The following is a 22,722-nucleotide window of genomic DNA, read 5'->3' as shown; positions in this document are numbered from 1 at the left end:
AGCAAACATCCACCAGTACCCCAATGAGGGGTCTTCCTGTATCCCCGTCTCGGTGATGGCCGGGGAGACACAGAAGGTGGGTTCCACAGGACCCGCAATCCACCATCCGTGCTTGCTAACCCCACTTGCTAGCTGCAGTCCGCAATCCGCTTCTCTGCCAACCAACCCCCTAGCGTAGCCACGGCAGTTCTATTAATGGCTAGTGGGTAACAGGTAAGAGCTGATGGCCACCCAGCCACAATGGATGACCATCTGATTCCAGCTGAGGGCCATCTAATAACTGAGCCAGCACCTTTCCACGTGAGGCCGAGAGCCTGGAAACTGCTCTCTGGGACTCTGTCCCCACAACTATTCTGGACATATTGTACCTCTACAAAATAGGAAGCGTATTTCTAAGCATAATGTTATAATTAAGGTGGACATAAGAAAATATAACTGGAAAAGAATGTTACCTCAGCTGATAACCACAATGTAAAAGGGAAAGAGTCAGTATGGACCAATAATAATAATAATCCCACAGTTATGTAAATATAGGCAGTATTGACGAAACATTTGTGCCAGGCATATTATTGCTTCTGATGATACAGAGATGCAAACAAAACAGCTGTTTTTTTCCCCTTGAAAAGCTCAGTCTGATGGTGGCTCATAAACACATAAATTATGACATTACCATAAAAAAGGGAGCACTGGAAAAATTATGATAGAAATGTTTACTACTGAGTTGTAAAATAACTGAAAAACAAGAGTCTTAGCTGTGTGAACAGTGTACGTAGTTCACATATAGGCCAGGTTTTTGCCACTCTGATGCAGAAAGGCAGTTCATGTAATTTAGGTGAAAGTTCCCTTCTTTTGCTACAAATAAGCTTGGTATTAGCTTATTGGGTGATTCAAGTTGAAGCAGCTGAACTGTTTTGCCAAAATGATCCGGATAAGCAGTTCAATTATTCACTTCACTTGACTGTGGAGACTTCAGATTGCTGTTGTCTAATGAATTAAAAAAGTGAATGTCAGCTTGGGGGAGATTTGTGTTATTAAAATATATTAATATTGGGTATAACTTTAACACCAAGGTTTTTGGAGAAAGTGTTTTCTGTTTATAGACATATCCTGCTCTCTCACTGGCTTGCTGGGGAAACTATAATTTTTCTATTTCTTCAGTAATATAATAACCCCAAGTACTACAGGGCTTTGGATTAGAAAAAAAAGGTTTAAAAAAGACAGTCAAGTATTAAAAATTTACATAAATACAGCTTCAGTCCCCTTTTTGTCAGGTAGGAAATAGACAAATTTGGTTTGCTGGGACTGTGGCATTAGGCTGGGCAAAACGTTGCTTTGTCTTCAATCTAGTGGTGTTACTGGACTTGCTGACCTGAACAAACAATTACAAGAATGTCAGAACAGCAAGGGAATGGAATTGGGATGACGTAGGAGGTGACAGCATGATAGGTATGTATGTTTACTAAATATTTCTGGTTCAGCTGGCTTCCTACCAGGCATCTGATTAGAATAGCATCTCTCCAGTTGATGGGGGTCATGTGACTCTTCCTGGCCAATGAGGAGTAAGCACACATGACACAAGCTGACCTGTGTGTAGTATTTGACTATTCCAGGTACTCTGGAGTTTTTTTCCTTATGGCATAGTAATCGGCAACACGAGGTATGGTTTCTCCATCAACCTGAATGTACTGAGAGACCACTATGACCAGAGCCCTCTGCTGAACCATGACGGATATGTATCATTTGTTTTAAGCTAGGGATTGGCAAACTTCTGTAAAGAATGAGACAGTATTTTAGGTTTTGCACATCATTCTGTTAACTACTCAATTCTGCTCTCCTGTGGCACGAAAATGGCCATAATATGTACATGAATGGATGTGCCTGTATCCCAAAAAAACTTACAAAAACGGAGGGCACTTGGCCCAGGGACTAGTTTGCAAATCTAAGTCACAGAGCTTTCAAGATTGTTACTGCAGCATAACCTAGCCTATCTTGATATACTGTGAGCTGTGAGATGGACCCCCAAATGAGATTCTTGGTTATCTGTGTTGTCATCGATCCTGCTCTGCTCCCTCTCAACAATTTACTTTCTTGAAACGTCCAACTTAGCTGACCATGAATCTCTATGCTTTGTAACTGCCACTGCATAATGTGCCAAGGAAAGGCAGAAGAGGCCTTTCCTTCTCTCTCACACCTTATCATAAGCCCTCTTCGGTTCAAACCTGTATCATCAGAAGCTTCCAAGTCATTGGTTCCCACACTTCAGCATGCATCAGAATCCCTGGCTGGCTTAACACACAGATTGCTGGGCTACACAACACCCCCAGTTTGATTTTGTAGGTGGGGAGAGAATTTGCGAGCTAGAGAATTTCACGTCTGATCTTAAAGACACTGGTCAAGTTCTAAGGAATGAGTGATTTCCCTCCTCCTTCCCCCCCCCAACTTCAGGGTACATATAAATCAACTGAGGAACTTATTAAAATGCAGATTCAGTAGGTCTGGGGTGCGGCCTGAGATTTTGATAGTGATAACAGGCTGAGTACACCAAAAGTTTCGAGGAGCTAAAGGATTCTGACCGTCCTTTTTAGCTTCGAGGTTTGCATAGGGTTCAGTATAGTGCTAAGCACAGTTCAGGTGCTTAAATCTTGAATAATCTTAGGTCAACTTTGACTTCTCTCACACCTAACATACAACTGGTTAGCAAATTCTGTTGGTTCTACTGTCACAACATATAAAGTATCCAGCTACCTGTCACCACCTTTACGGTAACACCCTGACGTTGGCCACCACTATCTCTGGGCTGTATTATTTCAACAGCCTCCAAATTGGCCTCCCAGGCCTGCTGTTGCTCCACCCTACATCTCACCTTTGATACACACTTACTATAAATTCTTTATACAGTAGCAAGAGGATATTTTAAAACACAGGTTCATCACAGGTTACTCCTCTGCTTAAAACTATGCATGCAGTGATTCCCCATTTCACTCAGCAAATTACAATGGCCTATCAGGCTTGACAAGACTTGGCCCTCTTTTATGTCTTTGATGTCTCCTAGTACTCTGTTCTAGCCACTGTTGCCTCCTTTCTGTTCCTTGAACTCACCAAGAACACTCTCCTCTCAGATCCTGGCACTTGGTGGTCCCTCTACCTGGAAAATTCTTCCTCACTTCTTTCAGTCTTAGCTCAAGTGTCACTCGGTAAGGTTTTTCCTGACCACCCTGTTTTATTGTCTCTACCACTTCACTATCTGACATGTATTTACTTCTCTCCACGTGGAATGTAAAATCCATGAAGATATTTTGTTCACAATCCCTAGCACTAAAGAGTTTTTTTAACAGAGTAAGGTGCTCAATAAATATTTAAATGAATTGATAACAGATTTTGCAGCTAACTGAAATATCTTGAGGCTACAGTTGTTTCTTTAGGTTCCCTCAAGACACACTGTTGCCAGCTAGCATTACTCATTTTATTCTCCAAGGAACAGTGGGTTTGGTAGAATCCTCTTCTAAATTCCTTTTTCATGGAATTTAAGTTATAAATCGGTCATTTACTTTTGTCATACATTATATTACTGAATTTCCACTGATTATATTCCTCTTTATACATTTCCTTCCAGCACTTGGCGTCTTATTTTGTGTTCATTGTCCACACCCACAACCACCCTGCCCCTGGGTTAATTACAAGGCTGGAATAATTCTCTTGGAGGAAAAAAAATGTTTTGTATTTCACTCAACATTTTCTTAAAAGTTTTAGGTAAATCTAAAAGAAAAACTTCTCATTCGAAATACTCAGGCCTTTTGGATAAATATCTTCTTAAGGCAGTTGACGATTATTTTTAAGGAGTCTGGAGTTTTAAGTCTTTTATAAAGCCACCCATCTTGCTCATTTCCAACGCGTTCTACAGCGAACTCCTAGGTTACTGGGTGATTGTTTTGTGGGGGAAGTTGTCTTTTTTCAAAAGACCTTTTGGGATGTGGGGGCTTGCTTGCTCTGCATACAGAAGAAATTCTAAGAGCTGGGATTGCACCACCCACACCACGCACCCCTTGCTTGCAGAAACCTTTGCCCCTCCTTCTACACAAGGCAGTCTTCAGCTTCAGATCCAGCTGTTTGACACCTATTGTCCCCGTTTGGACGCCAAGCAATTTTGCCTGAAGGACCCTAGCTTCGACTTCGTTGAAAACTCCAGGCACCGCTCAGGCAGCTTCCCCGGGGCTGTTCCGACCTGCGCCGAGCGGCAGCGCCCAACGGCGGGGGCTTGGGCAAGGTGGGTAGGAGGCCGAGAGAGCCCTTTCCCACAGGCGTTCGCGCCGGGCAGCCCGAGAAGCCGCGAAGGTCCCCGCCCGCTGCTTCCTCCACCCCCTCTGCCCCAGAGTGCTGGCTGGCTAAGTCCCTCCCGCTCCCGGCTCTCCGCCTCACTAGCAGCGGCTCTCGGTGCAGCGGGGACAGGGCGAAGCGGCCTGCGCCCACGGAACGTACCGCCACCCTTGCCCCCTCAGTCGCCCACTCGGGATCTCCAGCAGCCTCCGCGTGCGCACGGTGAGCGCCACCCCGGACCGAGGCGCTGAACGGGAAGAGGGCTGCTGCCCCGAGAGTCCTTTACCTCCGGATCGGCTGGACCTTTGCGAGGGGCTTGCTCCTCAAGTCTCTCCCCATCCCACCCCGTCCCCTGCGGTCATTTCCAGTGCCCTTCTCCACCCTCCTCTGCCTCTTAAGCCCCGACCTCTCTCTTTCCTCCCTTCCCTGGAAGGCGACAGTACCTACAGGCCCTCCCTGGTGGAAACCGTTGCACTGGCCGTTGGCCGGCGCAGCGAAGCCCCGCCCCCGGCGCGAGCCTCGGTGCCCTGGGGCGGGTAGGCCAAACCGGTGGCCCTCGCGGGGGAGGGGCGGGGCGGGGGGCGGCGCGAGGCCGGGCCGGGCGCCCCGCTGGCGGGTCGCGAGCGCGCCGGCCGTCCCTTCCTGTCCTCGCGGCGCGCGCGGCCTCACCCCCACCCCCACCCGCTCGCTCAGGCTCCCGCCCGCTGCGCGTTTTGTCCCGCGTCTCGCTCCGTCCGCCGCCTGACTCGCCGCTCTTGTCCTTTCTCCCGCTTTTTTCTTCTCTCCCCTTACGGTCTAAAGATGCCCTCGGCCACCAGCCACAGCGGAAGCGGCAGCAAGTCGTCCGGACCGCCACCCCCGTCGGGTTCCTCCGGGAGTGAGGTGGCGGCGGGGGCCGGGGCCGCTGCGCCGGCATCTCAGCACCCCGCAACCGGCACCGGCGCTGTCCAGACTGAGGCCATGAAGCAGATTCTCGGGGTGATCGACAAGAAACTTCGGAACCTGGAGAAGAAAAAGGTGCCAGGAGTTGGCGGGGAAGGAAGGGTTTGCTGTTATGACACTGCCTGTAGCCTTCACTGTTTCGGCCTCCGGCGCTTCCCCTCCCCCCCCACGTTCGGTGTCCACAGTAAACCGAGCTTCGTGCCCAGAAAACGGGCTCCTAGGGGAGGTGCTTGTCACCTGACCCGGACGCGGCGCTGCCCCCCCCCCCCCCCGGTCCTCTTGATTACTGTCCCCCTGCTGTGGGCCAGGCCTTTTGGCCTTTTGGAGTGGGATGTGTAAGGGTGGGGACCTGTCCTGTCGCCAGATTTCAGTGTGATGCCTTCTCTCCGTTACCAAGGCACGAGTTCTTTGACTCGGGCCAGCGGGGAGAAACGAGGTCCTGCTGTAGGGGCTCAGGGCTCAACGGGGTGCCTCGTGGAGCTGGGGCGGCCTACGTCCTCTAGCCGTGGGGTTTGTCCCCTCCGTTACCGTGCACTTGAGGCCTGTTCAGTGCCTCTCTCCTCTCCCTTGGGAAAGAAATGTGTTTAGGATCTTAAACTAGAATTGCTTCTCTATAAAGCGCCATTCGAGTCGGTCTTCGATTTGCTCCCCGCATTTGATGGTCTCCCCTCCGTTTCCTTCTTTGTTTCAATTGTCTAGCTGTCTTCTGAGCCTCACGCTCACCTCGATCCCAAGAAGGTTTTCTTCAGCGGCTTTTTGTCCCCTGAGGACCAAAAGACGGATGGGAGGGAGACTGCACCGATTGAGATTCACTGGGGGGTGGGTCTGGGTTAGACCGAGGGCGATCGCTGGGTTTCTGGGCACATGGAGAGAGCGACTAACATGGCGGCGGCTGCGGGGAGAGGGAAGCGCTTTACAGGAGCTGCATTGTGAGCACAAAGCGAAAGCAGAGGGGGAGGGCAGATAGCAGGCAGCCGCCAGGACTGGCTTCCCTCGCCCCCCTCCAAAAAAAAAATCAAAAAAAAAAAATCGAGCCACACCCACAATATTTTGGATTAAATATTTAGCCATTCTAGGTCACCTCATGAGGTTTGTCTTCAAGTTGGCCTTTTGTTTTATGCTTTCAGCCCAGGACAGTGTATCAACTCTGTTTTCGAGGGACACGTGTGTATGTGTGTGTATGTATGTATGTGTAGAAAAAGGGTCTTGGCTGAGCAATTCAACCTTCAGTAAGATTGGAGGTGGAAAAGGAGAAACAAATCACAAATGAGGTAATTGTATCAGCGACTATTATGCAAACTTTTGTCTCTTACCTTAAAAAGAAAAATAATAACTTTCATTTGATAACTTCTGCTTGTCCGCTGCTAGTAAAACATACTACATCTTGAATTTTGGAGGAAGTCATTTAAAAATATTTCCATCTAATAGTATTACTTAAGATTTTGGGGTGGTAACTGTTTGGCTAAAATTTTGGGCTGTGGGAAATAACTTGAAGGAAACGGTTGATGTTTAGATCTTAATTATTTGAATTGCTCATTTAATGATTAATTTTACATTTTTTTGGAGTTTTTTTTAGATTGGATGCTTCTCTGTCTCATCTGCTTCTGTATTGGGAATTTTACTTGAATTTCCTGGACTTTATTTGAAATTGAGAGACGCTCTCTGTGGATTTCTACCTTTTTTCTGATCCTTTATTTTGATAAACAAGTGTGGTTTATTATAAGTGATTTAAATAATAGATGTATCAGTATCAACAAGGCAACAAAAGTATTTTAATTGTGGAGTAGCTACATTCACATATGTAATAGAATAAATTTAGCCAACACCACTATCTCCTGAGTCTGCCATCTAATTTAGTTTTTACTACTCTATATGAAATTGAAAGTTAAGTATCATTTAAAAAAAATCTAATGCAATAAACCTGTCAATCTTGTTGATGCTTGAATGGTTTAACTTTCAGAATTCCTAGGAAATCTGTTTTCTCCTAGGATAGGAATCAGAAGATAAATATTAATGATGTAACATTTTAGGTATAGACATTTTAATTAGACATTTATATTTTAATAACTGAAAAATAATTCTTCAAAGACGTTAATATAAAGTCAGGCACTGATAAGCAGCGTGCTTCGTTGTAAGGTGACTGTTGGAGTCTATTGTTCAAGTGTATCTGAAGACAACAAATCTAGTTTATAAGCCCCACAAAGAGCTGAACCATGACAGGTAACTTGATGTATAGGTTTGTATTACTATATATTGCCTATTCCTCCCTGCCCCCAATTAGAGGACAAAGTAGTTATTACAGAGATTATAGATGAGGCTAGTGAGTACTGAGAAATTCCCTTGAATGATGGAGATTTAACAAAATACACAAAATAGCATGTATTTCATATATTTTTTTCTGTTTAGTGTTTTGGGTGCTAGATAGTGGAAAGGTCAAATTACAGTTAAGTGAGGCTTTTTGATAACTAAGACTGAGCTACCTACTTGTTAAATGGCTAAGTTGGCAGTACTGGTATTGTGACTTAATTACTATTAAAACTAAGTTGTACTTTTTGAAAAACTCGAGGCATTTTTTTCGTTATCTAGGTGATGTATTGTATGAAAGGACTTAACTGATTCATTTTTCAACAGTCAGTGAGTATTTCTAGTATACCAAAAAAAGAATTTACTTTACAAATCAGTTTTGAAGCTTTTTAGAAACTCTTACGGGATGAAGTAAGATACTGTTTATAATTGGGTTTCTTTTTACTTCAGTCCGCTTAGCAACTTACATTTGATCTGTATTTCAGTCTTGACCTATCCGTGGGAGCCTTCTGGACAAACTGCCTTTTTCTGTGGGTGCTAAAATCAAGTATCCTGGCAAAAATTACTCCTAGATATGTAGTATCACTTACATTAAGGCATAGAGCGTTGAAATAATTTTATTTCACTTCATTTAAAAAACAAAGTTATTAGTTAATTTTCTAACAAGTCGAGCCATTAGAAGAAAGCTAAGCATCTGTTCAGTGAGAATGCATGCTTAACACGGATGAAATATGACCCAATTATGTAATGCAACTAAATGGCCTGGTAGTTTTGGAAATTTGGGCTTATAAAGACTACATGAGTGTTTAACAAAGGGAAGAAATGCAGTTATAATAAAAAGTTTAGTGTAAAACTCCATTTATGAATCTTTTCACTGATTCAAGTATAAGGAATAACGAATTGAGTGATTGCTTAAGTTTTCTTCATCAGTTTTTTGTCAAAATATTTTCTATTTTGACTAAATCATTGCATAGAAATATTTGTAGCTTCACCATCAAAACCTTGTTAAAATGGATTATCTGAGGGGGAAAATGCATTTTGTACAGAGCTATTTACTTGCAGTGTTTTTTATTAAAATGGAATAGAAGTGGGCCCTAGGCTGTGCAAGATGATACTTTGAAATCAAGTCTTAATTTTAACTGAAGGGAGAGCTCATTTGTATAAGTGTAATCAGTTTTGATGTAGAATAAAGGGTATTTTAATAGATGACATTTGCAATTGTTGTACTCTTTGTAAATATAACAGGTTTAGACATTAGTGACTTTGGTAGGTGAAAGATTAACCCGTGTTATGTTGCAAGACAGCCTGGCAGCTTTGTAACCAATATGTTACCAGATGTGTTCGCCCAAGTGTACTGTAGTTTTTCATCCTACTCCCTAAAGTCTTCTTGCTCTTTGTGTCTTTGCAATTAATATTATTCTGAAAAAGGATGCTATTGGTGTTAGGATGACATTTCTTTCCAGAGCATGGCAGTGTACCTATACTTAGACTTTTCAGTGCAGCTGTTGTGCAGAATTTCTTTGTTAAGTATTTTGAAATAAAAACATTCTTAGCTATTTTATAACTAAAATTTTTTCTTGGGGCTAACATCTGAAGTTTTTCTTGACAGTTAAAATTTCTGATGTGTTAGCTAGCTTCAGAACTCACAATGAACTATTCCTCTGCATTGCAGAGAGCAAGATTACTTTGTTTTGCATTCACCTTGTCACAGAAACGAAAGCACTTACAATGCTTAATTTGTTTCTCTCTGCCTGTCTGGGTGGGGTGTGTGTGTGTGAGAGAGAGAGAGAGAGAGAGAGAGAGAGAGAGAGAGAGAGAGAGAGAGAGAGAGAGAGAAGTATTTAAATTTTAATTTAAGAAGGAAAAGATGTGAATTCCCTCATGATAATACGGATACCTTTTTACCTTTTTCTGGGATGAAGGTAGAATCCTAAGTATCACAGTGAGAATGGATTGTTTTAACCTGGCCACATTGTTGTACTCTGGCATAATTCCCATGTGGCAAATTCCTAAATGTATAGGAATACATTTTGTGTGACTTAGATATTAAGCATACAATTTGTCATAATTTTATGTAATTAATATCTTAGTTTACATTTAGAACTGTATGAAGATTAGTACTTTCGTTGTTTAAAAAGTTAATAACTACTTGGAAAAGGTTAAACTTGAAACAACATGGCCTTCATTTTATTATCATACTGTCATAGAATCTAAGATATTTTAAGAGCTTAAAGCCATCTTGGAATTTAGTCCAATTCATTTTACAGAAGAGGATATTGAGATGCTCATGTAAAATGACCCAGGTTGGAATGCGTGAATTCTAAAGTCTCTTGTAATGTTTCAGAGTTAATTAGAATCTGTAATGCTCTGCAATGTCAACGTAAGCGTAATTTTTCGTGTTTAAGCTGATCCTATAGAACCAGATGAAACCTTTTACTTCAGATCCTTTAGAAGTTGTTTAGCTTTAAAAAGCTGAAAGTGAAAGAAAAAGCTTCTCATTTCTTCTTCATTGTTAGACCTTTATTAATGTCTAATTGTTAAATTTGTTTTTATAGGTCGTACAGGTAAAAAAATCCTGAGACTAGCAGTACAGGTAAAGTCCCATGTTGTTGGGACATCCATATTGTAATGAAATGAACTTTTAAAGTTTGAACTTTGAAGCCCCAAATGCACATTTGCCATACTCAGGCTAGGTATGTTGTAGACCAGGAAATCTGGGAAAAGCATTACCAGTAGAAAGGAGTAGCTGTGTCACAGTTTCTATCTTAATTCTTGTATTCCAAGTTTCTGGATAATGTTTAGTAATTGGTCCCATTTTCTGGGGGAAATGAATGGAATGTACGTAGTAGAGAAGAACGTGAGGAGTAGCTGAAGAGAAATTTAACCAAAGTTGGACTTGTAAATTGCTTGACTTCTGTTTATTTCTTTGTTTTTCCCACTAGCTATGCCAGTGCTTTTGTTGGATAGCATGAATGTAAAAACATAGATGAAAGAGCTTTTACTGGGCAGAGTGCAGAATTTCATACTTCCTGAGGAAAGGGAAGGTGTGCTTCTTGACCAAGCTCAACTGAAGTATTCTGTTTCCTTTAACTTCCTGAGCTACCTATTGTCTGTACACTTCCTTGACCTTTTTATATTGCTTTACGGTCTTATGTATTTTTCTAAATGGGTATTAAGCTTCTCTGAGGCAGGCTATTAATAACATACTGTGCCTTCCGCATGGTATATGCTAAATAAATATTTTCTATTTTGACTAAATCATTGCATAGAAATATTTGTAGTTTCACCATCAAAACCTTGTTAAAATGGATTATCTGAGGGGGAAAATGCATTTTGTACAGAGCTATTTATTTGCAGTGTTTTTTATTAAAATGGAATTTTTCCTGAAGGATTTTCTTTGTATTAATTTTTTTTTTTTTTTTTTAGTGAGTAGAGTTGATGAGTAGGCAAGTAGACCACATTTAAAATCTAGGTAGTTGTAAGCAAGATTTGTGAATAATCTTAGGAAGAAGGACATAAATGATTGAAGCATTGTAAATTATTAGAAATTTCATTGCATTCCCTTTAATACTGTTACTCAAACAGAAATAACTGAAATATACTTTAATAATTGGGGGGAACTTTTGGGTCTTTACTTTAGATGAATTACAGTTCACATCTTGTTAACATTGAACTCCCAATGGAATGTATAAACCATTCAGTTGTACCGACTCATCCTAATGAGTAGCTTGGCGAAAGCAGCGAATTCAAAAGACACCTGTTAAGATTATAAATGATCATTTGTTTTTCAAATACACAAGCTTTAGACTTTTTAAGAATATGATTCAAAGTAAGTGATGCTGGAACTCTTTAACATTACACTTTTCATTTTCTGCTAGGGTCAGCTGTTTCCATTCTTTCAGGCTTACCTGCATAATTACAGCCATGGGCAAGGAGTAAGGTTTTTACAGGATTATCTTTTATCTTTTTTTTTTCTTTTCAGTTGGACAAAAGTCGTCAGATTAAACTCCTGGTTACTTACCTGCTTGAAAAATTATCTTACAATGAGACTCTAGATAACATCTAATCTAGCATCCTTTTACCGTGTTCTTAGTGTTCAGAAATTGAGCATTCTGGATTGGTGTTCATTCAGCTCTTCTGCATTAATCAGTCTTCTAGGGCCTGGTAGAGTGCTCATTTCTCAATGAAAGTCTATTTCGTTTTTGGACAAATCTTAAGTTCTTGATGTTAGAGTTGCACCCCCACCCCCACTGTTTAATACTTTTGTTTTCTGGAACAACTCAGACTTCTGCTACAGGAGAAGGCTTCCAGCATTTGAAGATAGCTGTTATGGATCTTTTATGGATTGTACTATATGTTCTCTTTACCCTCTTAAATTTTGAGGAAACTTTTGTTTCTTATTTTTCTTGTCTTTTGTGACTTTTACTAACAACCAATTCTCAGTTGAATTGGTGGAGGGTAGGCAGAGTCAGCTGCCTACCACTATGTGGGCCAAGGCAGAACTAATGTTTCTAGGTGAAGAACAGGGAATATAGGCAGTGGGAGACTTGAAACAATATCTAGAGAGGCCACTGAACATTATGGAAAGTTGGGAGGAAAAGAAATCTTTATCTTCTGTTTTTGTATTTGTCTTTCTACAGGTTCTTTCAGTACTATAGAAGTGATTTATTTGACCAGGAGACAAAACAAAGTATAGCTAGTTCCTCTTCCTACTTTTGTGATTTTTAAGCTTCAATTTTAAGTATGTGTTCTGTCCCAATTTGGAGATCTTAATTATGAACAGGAGTTACGTCGTTTCCTGGAACGCCAAACTAGTTTTTTCAGATACTGTCTCCTTCAAATCTTTCTTGCTGTGACTATTTACAGTTGTCCAGTTGAAGAATTTTTGGGTTTTGGGAGTCTCTCACCTCTTTACTATTTTTGATTGTATAATTAAATGTTTTCTTAAATTATTCATTTATGGAATTTATTAGATATAATTGTAAGGAAGGAAAGCTCAGGAGGAGGACAGCCATTTTGTATATTCATTTTCTGGTGCCCTCATGGCACTCTACTGAATTTTTAAAAAACATCTCAAAATACCTTAAGAGTGAAAGGTCTAGGTATATTGTGATTCAGCACCATAATCCTCTGGAGAAAGGGAAGGAGAACAGCAGCAGCAAGGCCCAAATGAAACGTAGCAACAGCTGGAATCCTGAGTGGCATAATAAAGGGAAAGTGTTGCAGTGCAAAGGATTTTTCTGGAATTGATGACCTGAGGCGAGTTATTTAATTGTACTGTCTTTTAGTTTCCAATTAGGTGAAATATGAGTAATAATAGTGCCTCCCTGATGGGGTTATTAACTACCTGATGCTTTAAATTTGAGTTACGTCTCACATGGTGAATAATGTCCACTATTATGAGCAATGAAGAAATAGAAGGTAGAGTGGGACTGGACAGCACTTGTTGGGGTAATTATTTCTTGGTACCACGTGACTGTATAGTGTTTTGACATTTCCTGGGTATTGTCACACCTCTGTCCCATGGTTACCCTTCAGACACTGGGTAACCTGATTTTTATCTTGCTCACATGTGGTGCTTTATGTAAATTTTTAATATATTCTGGATGCTCAGTAGTTTGAAAAAGGAACCCTGAATTGAATCTCAGATAGGTATTTCAAGGTAGAATCTGAGAGGGCAGGTTTTTGTTAATATTGTGGTAGGCATTGTGACAAAGTTGTCTTTTTATGCTAGGAAAATGGCTCCATTCTCCAGAAATATACTTAATATTTATTTTATGTGGATGATATGAGTAGTTGACCAAATTGTCTAATACTACCATATTCTAGCTTAGGGAAGGAAAAAAAGCTGTGTTTTGCTGGAGCTCTTTACTCTTTGCCTCTTCTGTTTTTATTGGAGTTATTGTTAGATCAGCCAATGTGACAAGTCCTCATTTATACCTTTATTTAGTACCTTTATTGTTACCTCATTTATACCTTTATAGTACCTCATTTATACCTTTATTGTTAGATCAGCCAATGTGACAAGTCCTCATTTATACCTTTATTTAGTTCATACTGCAAATTTTAACCCCAAATGGACAATTTTTCTAGTTGGACTTAATTTAAGCCATTGAATAGAATGTGACAATAGGAATGAGCCAGTTACAGTGGTGTCATTGTCTCTGAGTAGTCTACTGCTTTTTCAGTGGACTGAAAAAGATTAAGCAAATTGTAGTATTGCATCAGTGCAGATACCAATCCTTTTTCTTATTCCCAAAAACTACTTAGAGTGAACTGGGATTGCAAGCTACCCTCATTTTGAAAAGTAGAAAATTAGACCAATTGATTGTCCTAAGAGGCTGAGGTGAACGCAACATTTGGTGTTCACCACTGAGTTTAATCGTAATGTACCCTAAACTTCTGGAACTTTTAGCTCACAGTGCAAGATTTAAAATACTAATGAATGGAAGGTGGTAACCCTTCAGTGTTCAGATCATAAATGGATTTTTCCTTATGCAAATAATTACTAGGTTAAATACGTATAGGTGTATAAGCTGGTCTAGAAAACTACCATTCAAGTTTTCTGTATTTAAACCTGAACTTTTAAGCAACCTATTTCTACATTGAGGTTGCTATATAATGGTTTGTAGGATCACAATTTGCATAGTATGTTTAATTCAGAATAATTTATTTCTACACTCCACTGGACTCACAAGAGAATTACAATATATTTGACTTAGGTGAGTGTTTCTCAAACTTCAGCACACATCAGAATCACCCGGAGGGCTTAATAAAACACAGATTCCTGGTCCCACCTCCAGAGTTTCTGATTCAGTAGGTCTGTCTGGGGTGCTGCCTGAGAATTTACATAACAAATTCCTAGGTGATGGCTGATGCTGCTGGTTTGGGGATCACACTGTGAGAATCACTGACCTAGACCATCATAGGGCCTCTGCTGTGTGAGGATTTCATTAAATGTAATAGTGAACAAAAGTCCCTTTAGTTCATGTTCCATTGTGATAAAAGTTCTGCACACCTAAGCAGCCAGATCTTTTAATGCAGAACAGTTTCATTTTTAATTGTCATTCTGCCGTCATTTTATTAGTAAGTTTTGATGTTTCCTCAAATGAGGGCTGTTGATTAGGAACTTTGACGAGACCCAAGATTTTGCTTTCCTGAAGTTTGGGCAAGGACAAGGGATAGGATATTTATAACAATAGGATAGAAAGTGTTAACAGCTATAGAGGAACAAATACAAAGCTATTATGAAACTTTTATTATGGTTAGAAAAATGTTTCACAAAAGACCTGTAGTTTCCATTCATTTGATTAACTGCAAATTTTCTGATTGGATACCTATAGATGCATTAATTCAACTCACTGGATATAAGGAACTGTGATCTCTGCTTTTTGAAAAATCCCTGTTAAAGATCCTTGAGATTTCTGTTACATCGTGACTTTTTTTAACACATTTCTTCCCTCGCAGTAAACTCATTTCTTGTAGTGTTAGTCGCAGTCCTCTTAAATTATTACTCACAGTGGCTCTTAAATTATTATGACAAATTAGAAACATGTTACAGTTATATAAAATCAACATAAATAGATGTATGAGCTTTAATAAAATCATAGATCTTTATTTTGGCTGCACCGAGGTCTTTTTGCATACTTTCCAGTGATATTCCGGGAAGATTTGTACTGAGGTGAGTTTCACATAGTAGCTGCTTTCCCTTTTAACCTTGTTTGTTCCCAGTTATTGTAGTGGGACAGATTACTTCAAAACTTGTATCTGTTTATTATCCACATGGATTCTGCCTGTAAGGGAGTCGGACAGGGTACACGGTGGGGTTGGTGTCGCTGCTCAGTGATGTCTGGGGCCTCAGCTGGGAAGACTACGGCTTGTTTACTCGCAGGTGTGATGCCGGGGCGAGGATAACTCGGACAGTAGGAATGCTGACCAGAATTCTGATACAAGACTGGGCTTCCTTGTAGCACGGCAACTGCAGGGTTATTGGACTTCTTATTGGGGCTCTAAACATACCGTATTTTGCCATGTATAATGTGCACTTTTTTGCCCAAATTTTTGAGGGAAAAGTAATGCTGCGCATTATACATGGATAGCACTAATTCCATATCTATATAAATGTTTTTAATTCTTTTATTTATGCTTATGAGTTAAAAGTGTAACTCTAGAAATCCATAACGATATCTGTGTGCAAAATAATACCCTGGAATACGATAACCGGTTTTGTTGAACTTACCACAACTAAGAGTTCTTGGCTTTCTATGATGTATAAATATCGTAAATTTGTTACCGGTACATAGAATTTCTTGTACCTTGTACCTGTTCTTGTGTTTTGTAATTATTCCATAAAATTTCTTGTACCATAATATGTTAAAAAAATAAGTGCTAAAATTCCTTTTTAATACAAAAAACAAGTACCTAAATGTAAACAAATAAAAATTTGAATTAAAAAAATTAAAAAGAAAGATTTTTTTTTTCCCCTGAAAGTTTGGGCCAAAAACATAGATGTTATTATGCACAGCAAAATACGTTAAGTGTTTTTAGTGACCAGCAAACGGAGTAGAGATGCATTGCTTTTATGACTCAGTCTTGGAAGTTATACAGGATCACTTTCACTGTACTCTGCTGGGTGAAGCCCACTCAATACAGTGGCAGGGAAATTGGACTTGCTCTTAATTGGGGGAGTGCCAAAGTCACATTGTAGAACAGTATGTGGGACTGCAGATGTGGTAGCTATTGGAAGATGCAATCTGCCAGAGACCTCTGGGCTGGGTGAATACTAAATTTGCTATTGTGTAGAAAATCGGAGCTTTTCTATCATAGGATAGTTTGTCCTACTATAGGTTAGTATAGATTCGTGTTCAAGGATTATTATTGGTTAAAATCCTGACACTATCCTGTAATGTGTCAATCTTAACATCTTTTATGTAGCATGAACTTAAAACTTTTATTATACAACTATATATGTTCATTGCAGAATATCCCTAAGTGTATAAAAAGCAAAGCAAAAGGAAAAAATTCCACCTATGATTCTACCACTCAGGTACCATGCTTAATGTTAAAAAAAAAAAAAAATCCATGTTTATTTTTATATATATATACAAGCATTTTTTGTTCTTTGTTTTTAGGAGTTTGATTTGACATCCATTTTGATTGTCATATATGTTTTAAGTTTTCAAGACATTAAATGATAAAGTTAAGCTAGATATATAAAACTCTACCCTATGAGGGATATATAGTACACTCACTGTATTTCTAGATTTAGCAACAATTTCCATGAAAAATGTCTAATACCATTAAAAGAGAAGATAATAAATGCCAGGTAAAAGCTAGTAGCAGTTTTTCTTTTGCTTCGTAACTGGTTCAGAATTTTAACTGTACTAGCACTAAATTTTAGGCCCTTCTCCTATTTGCATATCTTCTATTCGTATATTTTGAAATAGAGGAATTCTGACTGTAATAGTATTATTATATCCTAAGTTGTAATTCAAAGCATATCTTGTTTAGTTTTTTAGCTCTTAAAAGTAGCCTACCCTTTAAAAAAAAAAAGGATGAACAAAGACTGTTGAAGGGTCAGAGGAGAGGGAATGAGTAGAAATCAAAATTAAGGGGGGAAATTTAAAAATAATTTTTATTTAAATAATTTTATTTAAATTGCCTCAGAATGTTCTAGAGGCAGTTGAGCATATCATTTGCACCTGGGGTTAGGCTTGCCAGATCAGTGTAAAAAACTTGATTTTTCAACCAATGGACTTGAATTTTATACCTGTTTAGCTGGTGGTTTATCAGTTGTGTGAAATAGTTCACATACGAATAACATTTTGGATACTTTCATCAGCCTTTAATGTTTGATGATTATCTTGGTTTTATTTACCTCCGGTATAATTAAGGAATTGTGATAGGCTTTTTAATTTGTGGTAGAACGATTATGCAAGTTGACTAATGTTTCTGGTACATTTAAGGGATCATTTGACATAAAACAACTCACTAGCGTTTTTCAACTTGTTTCTGTGCCTCTGAATGCATTTTATCAGAACCTTACTTTGTATTTTGTTAATTGGTTAATTTCATTGCTAAAGGTAAGGAACTACATATGTTTATAATTTATTGTGATTATTTAAAACTTTTCCCCTCTTGAATAACATGTTGTACACCTGAAACTTATATAATAATGAATGTTAGTTATATTTTATTAAAAGTTTTTAAATTCTCCGCCTTAATTTAGATTTGTACTTGTTCCTTCTCCTCTGACCCATAAAACAATAACTGAATTCTTGACTGTGTCGCCATTACCTGAATATCTTTCTTTTGGGTCTTGTCTAATAATAGTATTGCCTGGGAAACCTCCAAAGTTTTCATCTTAGCTTAAAAAAAAAAAGACCGTAAGCCAGAGATTAATATTTTACCCCCACTTGCATACATTTAATTCCATTTTTGAGAATATAACAAAGCAAAGCTGTGGACTAGTGTACTGCCCATAGCTGATGGCTTTTGAAGTATCTCATGTTCAAGAGAAATGGATGAGGCACATCAAAAACAATATGCACATAGGTTTATTCAGAAAAAATACACGATTTTTATATTATTCGTTTGAATTCTTTCGCAGGGGGAGGGAGGGACAAAAATTTAACATTTAAAATGTCTGATAGGTTCACTTGAGTAAACCGGGATCCTAATCAAACTGGCCCTCACCCATGTGGGTAGGAGGAACCATGTGCCTAGATCATCTGTGTATCTTTTTTGAAAAAACTAAAGAATAAGCAATGTGTCATTGGCTTGTAATACAGTATTTGGTATTATTCAGCAGTGGCTGGAGTATTTAAAGTCATTTTTCTAGCTCACTATTAAACTAAGTTATTTTATGTACTAACTTAAACGAGTATATCTAGAAAGTATATGTAGGGCAAGATTTGAGACAAACTTGGGTTTTGTTATTTTAGCATGGTTAAGCTAGTGTATACTTTCATATGGAATATAATTTTTTTTTTTTAATATAGGGCAAGCTTGATGATTACCAGGAGCGAATGAACAAAGGGGAAAGGCTTAATCAAGATCAGCTGGTAAAGATGTTACATTTTATTAAAGATTTTATGCTTACTATTTTTAATAAAATAATTTCGTGTTTCTTTGTGTTTCCAATAAAGTTGGGTTCTGTCTTTGTCATTTTAGGATGCTGTATCTAAGTACCAGGAAGTCACAAATAACTTGGAGTTTGCAAAAGAATTACAGAGGAGTTTCATGGCATTAAGTCAAGATGTAAGTAAAAGATGGTATATATGTTTATGAAATGTTAAAAATAAGGAAGGCAAAAAATTTTGTTGTTTTCTTTGGGTTTTAGTCCTTGCAGTGCTGGATAAGCTCTCCACAAGGTGAGAGGATTGGATCCAATTATGTCTAAGATGCTTTCCAATTCTGTAAAGTTTAACACCTGAAAGATGCCATTTAAAAGGACTGACTTTCAGGTATGACAAACATGTATAATAGTTATGCTAAGGATCTCATTGTTTTAAAATATATATATAAACATGGTAGGGATTCATTTCCTATAGAGTCCTTTATGCTTAATGACCATCTTACAATTCCGTTAACAGAAAATAAAGAGGGTTAAGTAATTGGTAACTATTTTCTGCCTTAGGGATCTTAAGGGACATCGCGATTGATACGTTGCTCTTGTATCTACTCTTGATCCAAAAAGTGATGTGTTTTTCCCAGACATCTTTTGATGTGACAAAAGCCTTTGGGAACAGGATAAAAATTAAAAACAAAGTTAAATAATCTGTTCAAAGTTGAGACCACAAAATTAATGTCCTTCTGAATTAGTGTTAGCTTATTTGGAGAAAGGGGAACAACGTTGAAATATGAAGTTGCCTCTGATTTGGTGAAATGAATAAACATTAATTTATCATGATGAGAGACAATGCAGTTCAGAGATTAGAAGTTCTGATCCTGGAATCAGACTGCCTGTTCTGAATCTTGATTCTGCCATTTTTACTTAATAGTTGTGTGACTTTGAGTGAGTTACTTTACTTCTCTATTCCTTTATCAGTCAGGGTTTTCCAGAGAAACAGAACCAGTGGGATAGAAAGAGAAGGTGGGGAGAGGTGAGAGGCTATCACACTGCTTCAGTTTTCTAATCTGTAAAATGGCGATAATAATAGTCCTACCCAATCAGAGCGTTGTGCTTAGAAGAGTTTTTGACACATAACTAATGTATTTCATGTACTTAATAGTGTTACTTATTAAATTTGATTAAAGGTGGAAAATATTGATGATATCTCTCAAAAGCAAAGGAAATTTAATTTACACCCAAGTAGGGATTTGTTCCACTTAGCTTAGGTCAGAGCTTCAGGCTTTATGAACCCTGTCCAATTTCTTTTTCTGATGCTGTACAATTTAATAAAGACTTATTTTGGAAGCTACTGTCACTGTGTAAATGAGAATACTTGTATCTTCCTTTGTTTCTATTTTAAAACACTATTTTATTAGTGTTTTCAGGAACTCTTCACTGAGTCTTTAACTTCATTGGCAGTCCTTTGATTTAACTCTGATCTTTTGTTGTACTCGCCACAATTGAACACCTGTTTCGCTTTGCATTCAAGATCTTCTGTAACCAAGCTTCAGCCTACCTGTTCTGGTCTTCATATGCTTCCCTACTTGAACTTCTCATTCACCTAAAGAGGCTTTCTTTATTCTTATTTCTTTTGCTTTCTTGATTTCTTTTCACATTCCTGCCTCTGGCTACCTATAAAGACCTCTCTGCCCTAAAATTGCACCGCCCCCTCCCCCAAGAAAAATAGGATAGAAAGCTCATCCATCTACAGAGTAGATGTCACTTTTTCTCCTTGAAAGCTTTGTTGACCATCTCATCTTTCTGTTCATATGTACTATTCACTTGGTACTTAATTGCTATCATTTAATCTACTACCCTCTCTGCTGTCATTATAGATTTGCCTTATTGCAACCTTCATCATTCCTTCCAGGTCTCCCGTTTCTCCCTTTATTTCTCCCTTTTCTCCGTTATATATGTCCTTATTTTGGTTTTCAGTGTCTCAAGTTATCCTAGCGATGCTGGAAAAAGGAGAGACAGAGGGAAGAAATACACTGTCATGACTCTTCAAAAGGCTGACTTTTCTTCAAAAGACTGACTTTTCTCTGTCCCCAAGCTGATGATATACATGGGAAAGAGAAGTATTTGAGTTTGGCTGATGCTCTTCCTTCTACTTTCCCACGGAAGAAAAAGAGTAGAAAGAAAAGAATAGTGGGAAAAATACACACTTGCTTAGCTTTTACCTATCTTTTACTGCCACCGTTTTCTTTGCCAGCATCCCCTTATTCATAAAAACAGTCAGTTTTAGTCACTATTTTCAGTGTTTTGGAATCCCTCTGTAATACCAGCAGTGGATTGTTTGGGGCAAGGGAACAGTGATGGGTTTTGACATCTTTCTCTGAGTCAGTAAGAGGTACTTAAAATTAGAACTTTGGACCGTTTTTCCATAGAGGAGATAGATAGTAAGATTTTTTTTTTTTATTGTTGCTGTGGTTAGGTTTCTTTTTTAATTGACTCAGGGCCTTAATTAAAAACTTTTATCTTTTTATTATGGAAAATTTCAAAACTAAAGCAAAAAATCTAATGAACCCCATGTACTCATACCTATCTTCTACACTTATCTCACGGGCAGTAATGTTTCATATATACCCACAACCGTTTCCTTATTCCCTGTCTGCCAGATTGTTATGAAGCAAATCCCAAATATATTGTTCCATCGATAACATTACCATAGTATATAATACCTTTTAGGGAAAGGTGTGTTCTGAATTTCTAACACCTGCTTAAAGTAGATCATATATTACAGAGTTTAAGTTGGGACTCATCCTTTTGTGTATTGGGGTCACATCTAACTCACTGAATGAAATGTCTTATTTACATTGGACCTGAAATTGATTGAAATAAAGGAGTTTTGTAAAACTTATTTTGGTGTCTTATGTTTATATTTTTATGCAGATTCAGAAAACAATAAAGAAAACAGCACGGCGGGAGCAGCTTATGAGAGAAGAAGCTGAACAGAAACGTTTAAAAACTGTACTTGAGCTACAGTATGTTTTGGACAAATTGGGAGACGATGAAGTGCGAACTGACCTGAAACAAGGTTTGAATGGAGTGCCAATATTGTCTGAAGAGGAATTGTCATTGCTGGATGAATTCTACAAGTTAGCAGACCCTGAACGGGATATGAGCTTGAGGTATAGTGGTATTTGGTAATAGAAATTTCTAAATGTTGCTGTAAGTTGACAATTAAAAGGTAATTAATTAGCTCTTTATTATTATAAGGTTGAATGAGCAGTATGAACATGCCTCCATTCACCTGTGGGACTTGCTGGAAGGGAAAGAAAAATCTGTATGTGGAACAACCTGTGAGTATTACTGACAACTTATGATTTTGCAACTATAGAATTTTTAAAAATCAGTTTCCTATTTAAGAGGAATGTTAATAGAAGAAATTTTAGAACTGTATAAATGTTCCTCCAACTGTTAATTTTTTCGTTTATTTCCTTTTTGTGTCTGTGTGTATAAGTCAAAACACCAGCAACAACTAACCAAAAATCTGTAAAGGTGGGAGCCCTAACTTAACATGAGTTTGTTTGTAACTTAACTCCGCTTGAAGTGGACAGATTTGACATTCCAATTTTTGGTATTAGATAGGGACTGGTTTTGTCTTACGGCTGAAATTTTTTGAAAAACATTTGATACCTCATACATTCTACTCATGGCTTTAGTCTTTTTTTAAATGTTTTGTAGACTAGTGCTAATTTGGGACGTTCAATTTTTCTGTTTTAAAAAAGCTGATGTCCAATTTTCTATATGTGAGCTCCTTAACGTGAAATACGCAATTGTTTATTTTTTATTTATTTTTTTAAGGACATTTAAGTTTCACTACATCAGTAAATTAGGAAGTTTAGATTTTAATCCCTTAGTAAATCAGGGAATAGATTCTTGTCTTGACTATTTATAAAGTTGATTTAGCCAAGTAGATTTTTGAATGTATAAAGGTAAAAATAACTTTATACCTTGTGTTTAGCTATTTGGCTGAAAAGAAATTAGATTGGATTTTAAGTTTTAATTGGCAAAAACTATGATACAATTTTGAGTGTATTTACTTT

At 38.4% G+C, this 22,722-nt stretch overlaps 1 protein-coding gene across 1 annotated transcript in view; it reads left to right on the top strand.

The window, feature by feature from the left end:
* Nucleotides 1–4,318: 4,318 nt before the first annotated feature.
* Nucleotides 4,319–22,722, top strand: part of CAPRIN1 (cell cycle associated protein 1) — a 33,725-nt gene continuing 15,321 nt past the window's right edge. Inside the window, exons 1-6 of the mRNA XM_033120363.1 lie at nucleotides 4,319–4,536; nucleotides 5,116–5,331; nucleotides 18,561–18,623; nucleotides 18,733–18,819; nucleotides 21,566–21,804; nucleotides 21,893–21,975. Coding sequence (XP_032976254.1) covers nucleotides 5,116–5,331; nucleotides 18,561–18,623; nucleotides 18,733–18,819; nucleotides 21,566–21,804; nucleotides 21,893–21,975 — 688 coding nt within the window. The 5' untranslated portion in view covers nucleotides 4,319–4,536. The remainder of the gene's footprint in view (nucleotides 4,537–5,115; nucleotides 5,332–18,560; nucleotides 18,624–18,732; nucleotides 18,820–21,565; nucleotides 21,805–21,892; nucleotides 21,976–22,722) is intronic.

Source organism: Rhinolophus ferrumequinum, chromosome 11 (assembly GCF_004115265.2).
Source record: "Rhinolophus ferrumequinum isolate MPI-CBG mRhiFer1 chromosome 11, mRhiFer1_v1.p, whole genome shotgun sequence".
Taxonomy (NCBI): Eukaryota; Metazoa; Chordata; class Mammalia; order Chiroptera; family Rhinolophidae; genus Rhinolophus; species Rhinolophus ferrumequinum.
Note: the sequence above shows the minus strand (reverse complement) of the source record. Positions and strands in the feature narration are given on the sequence as shown.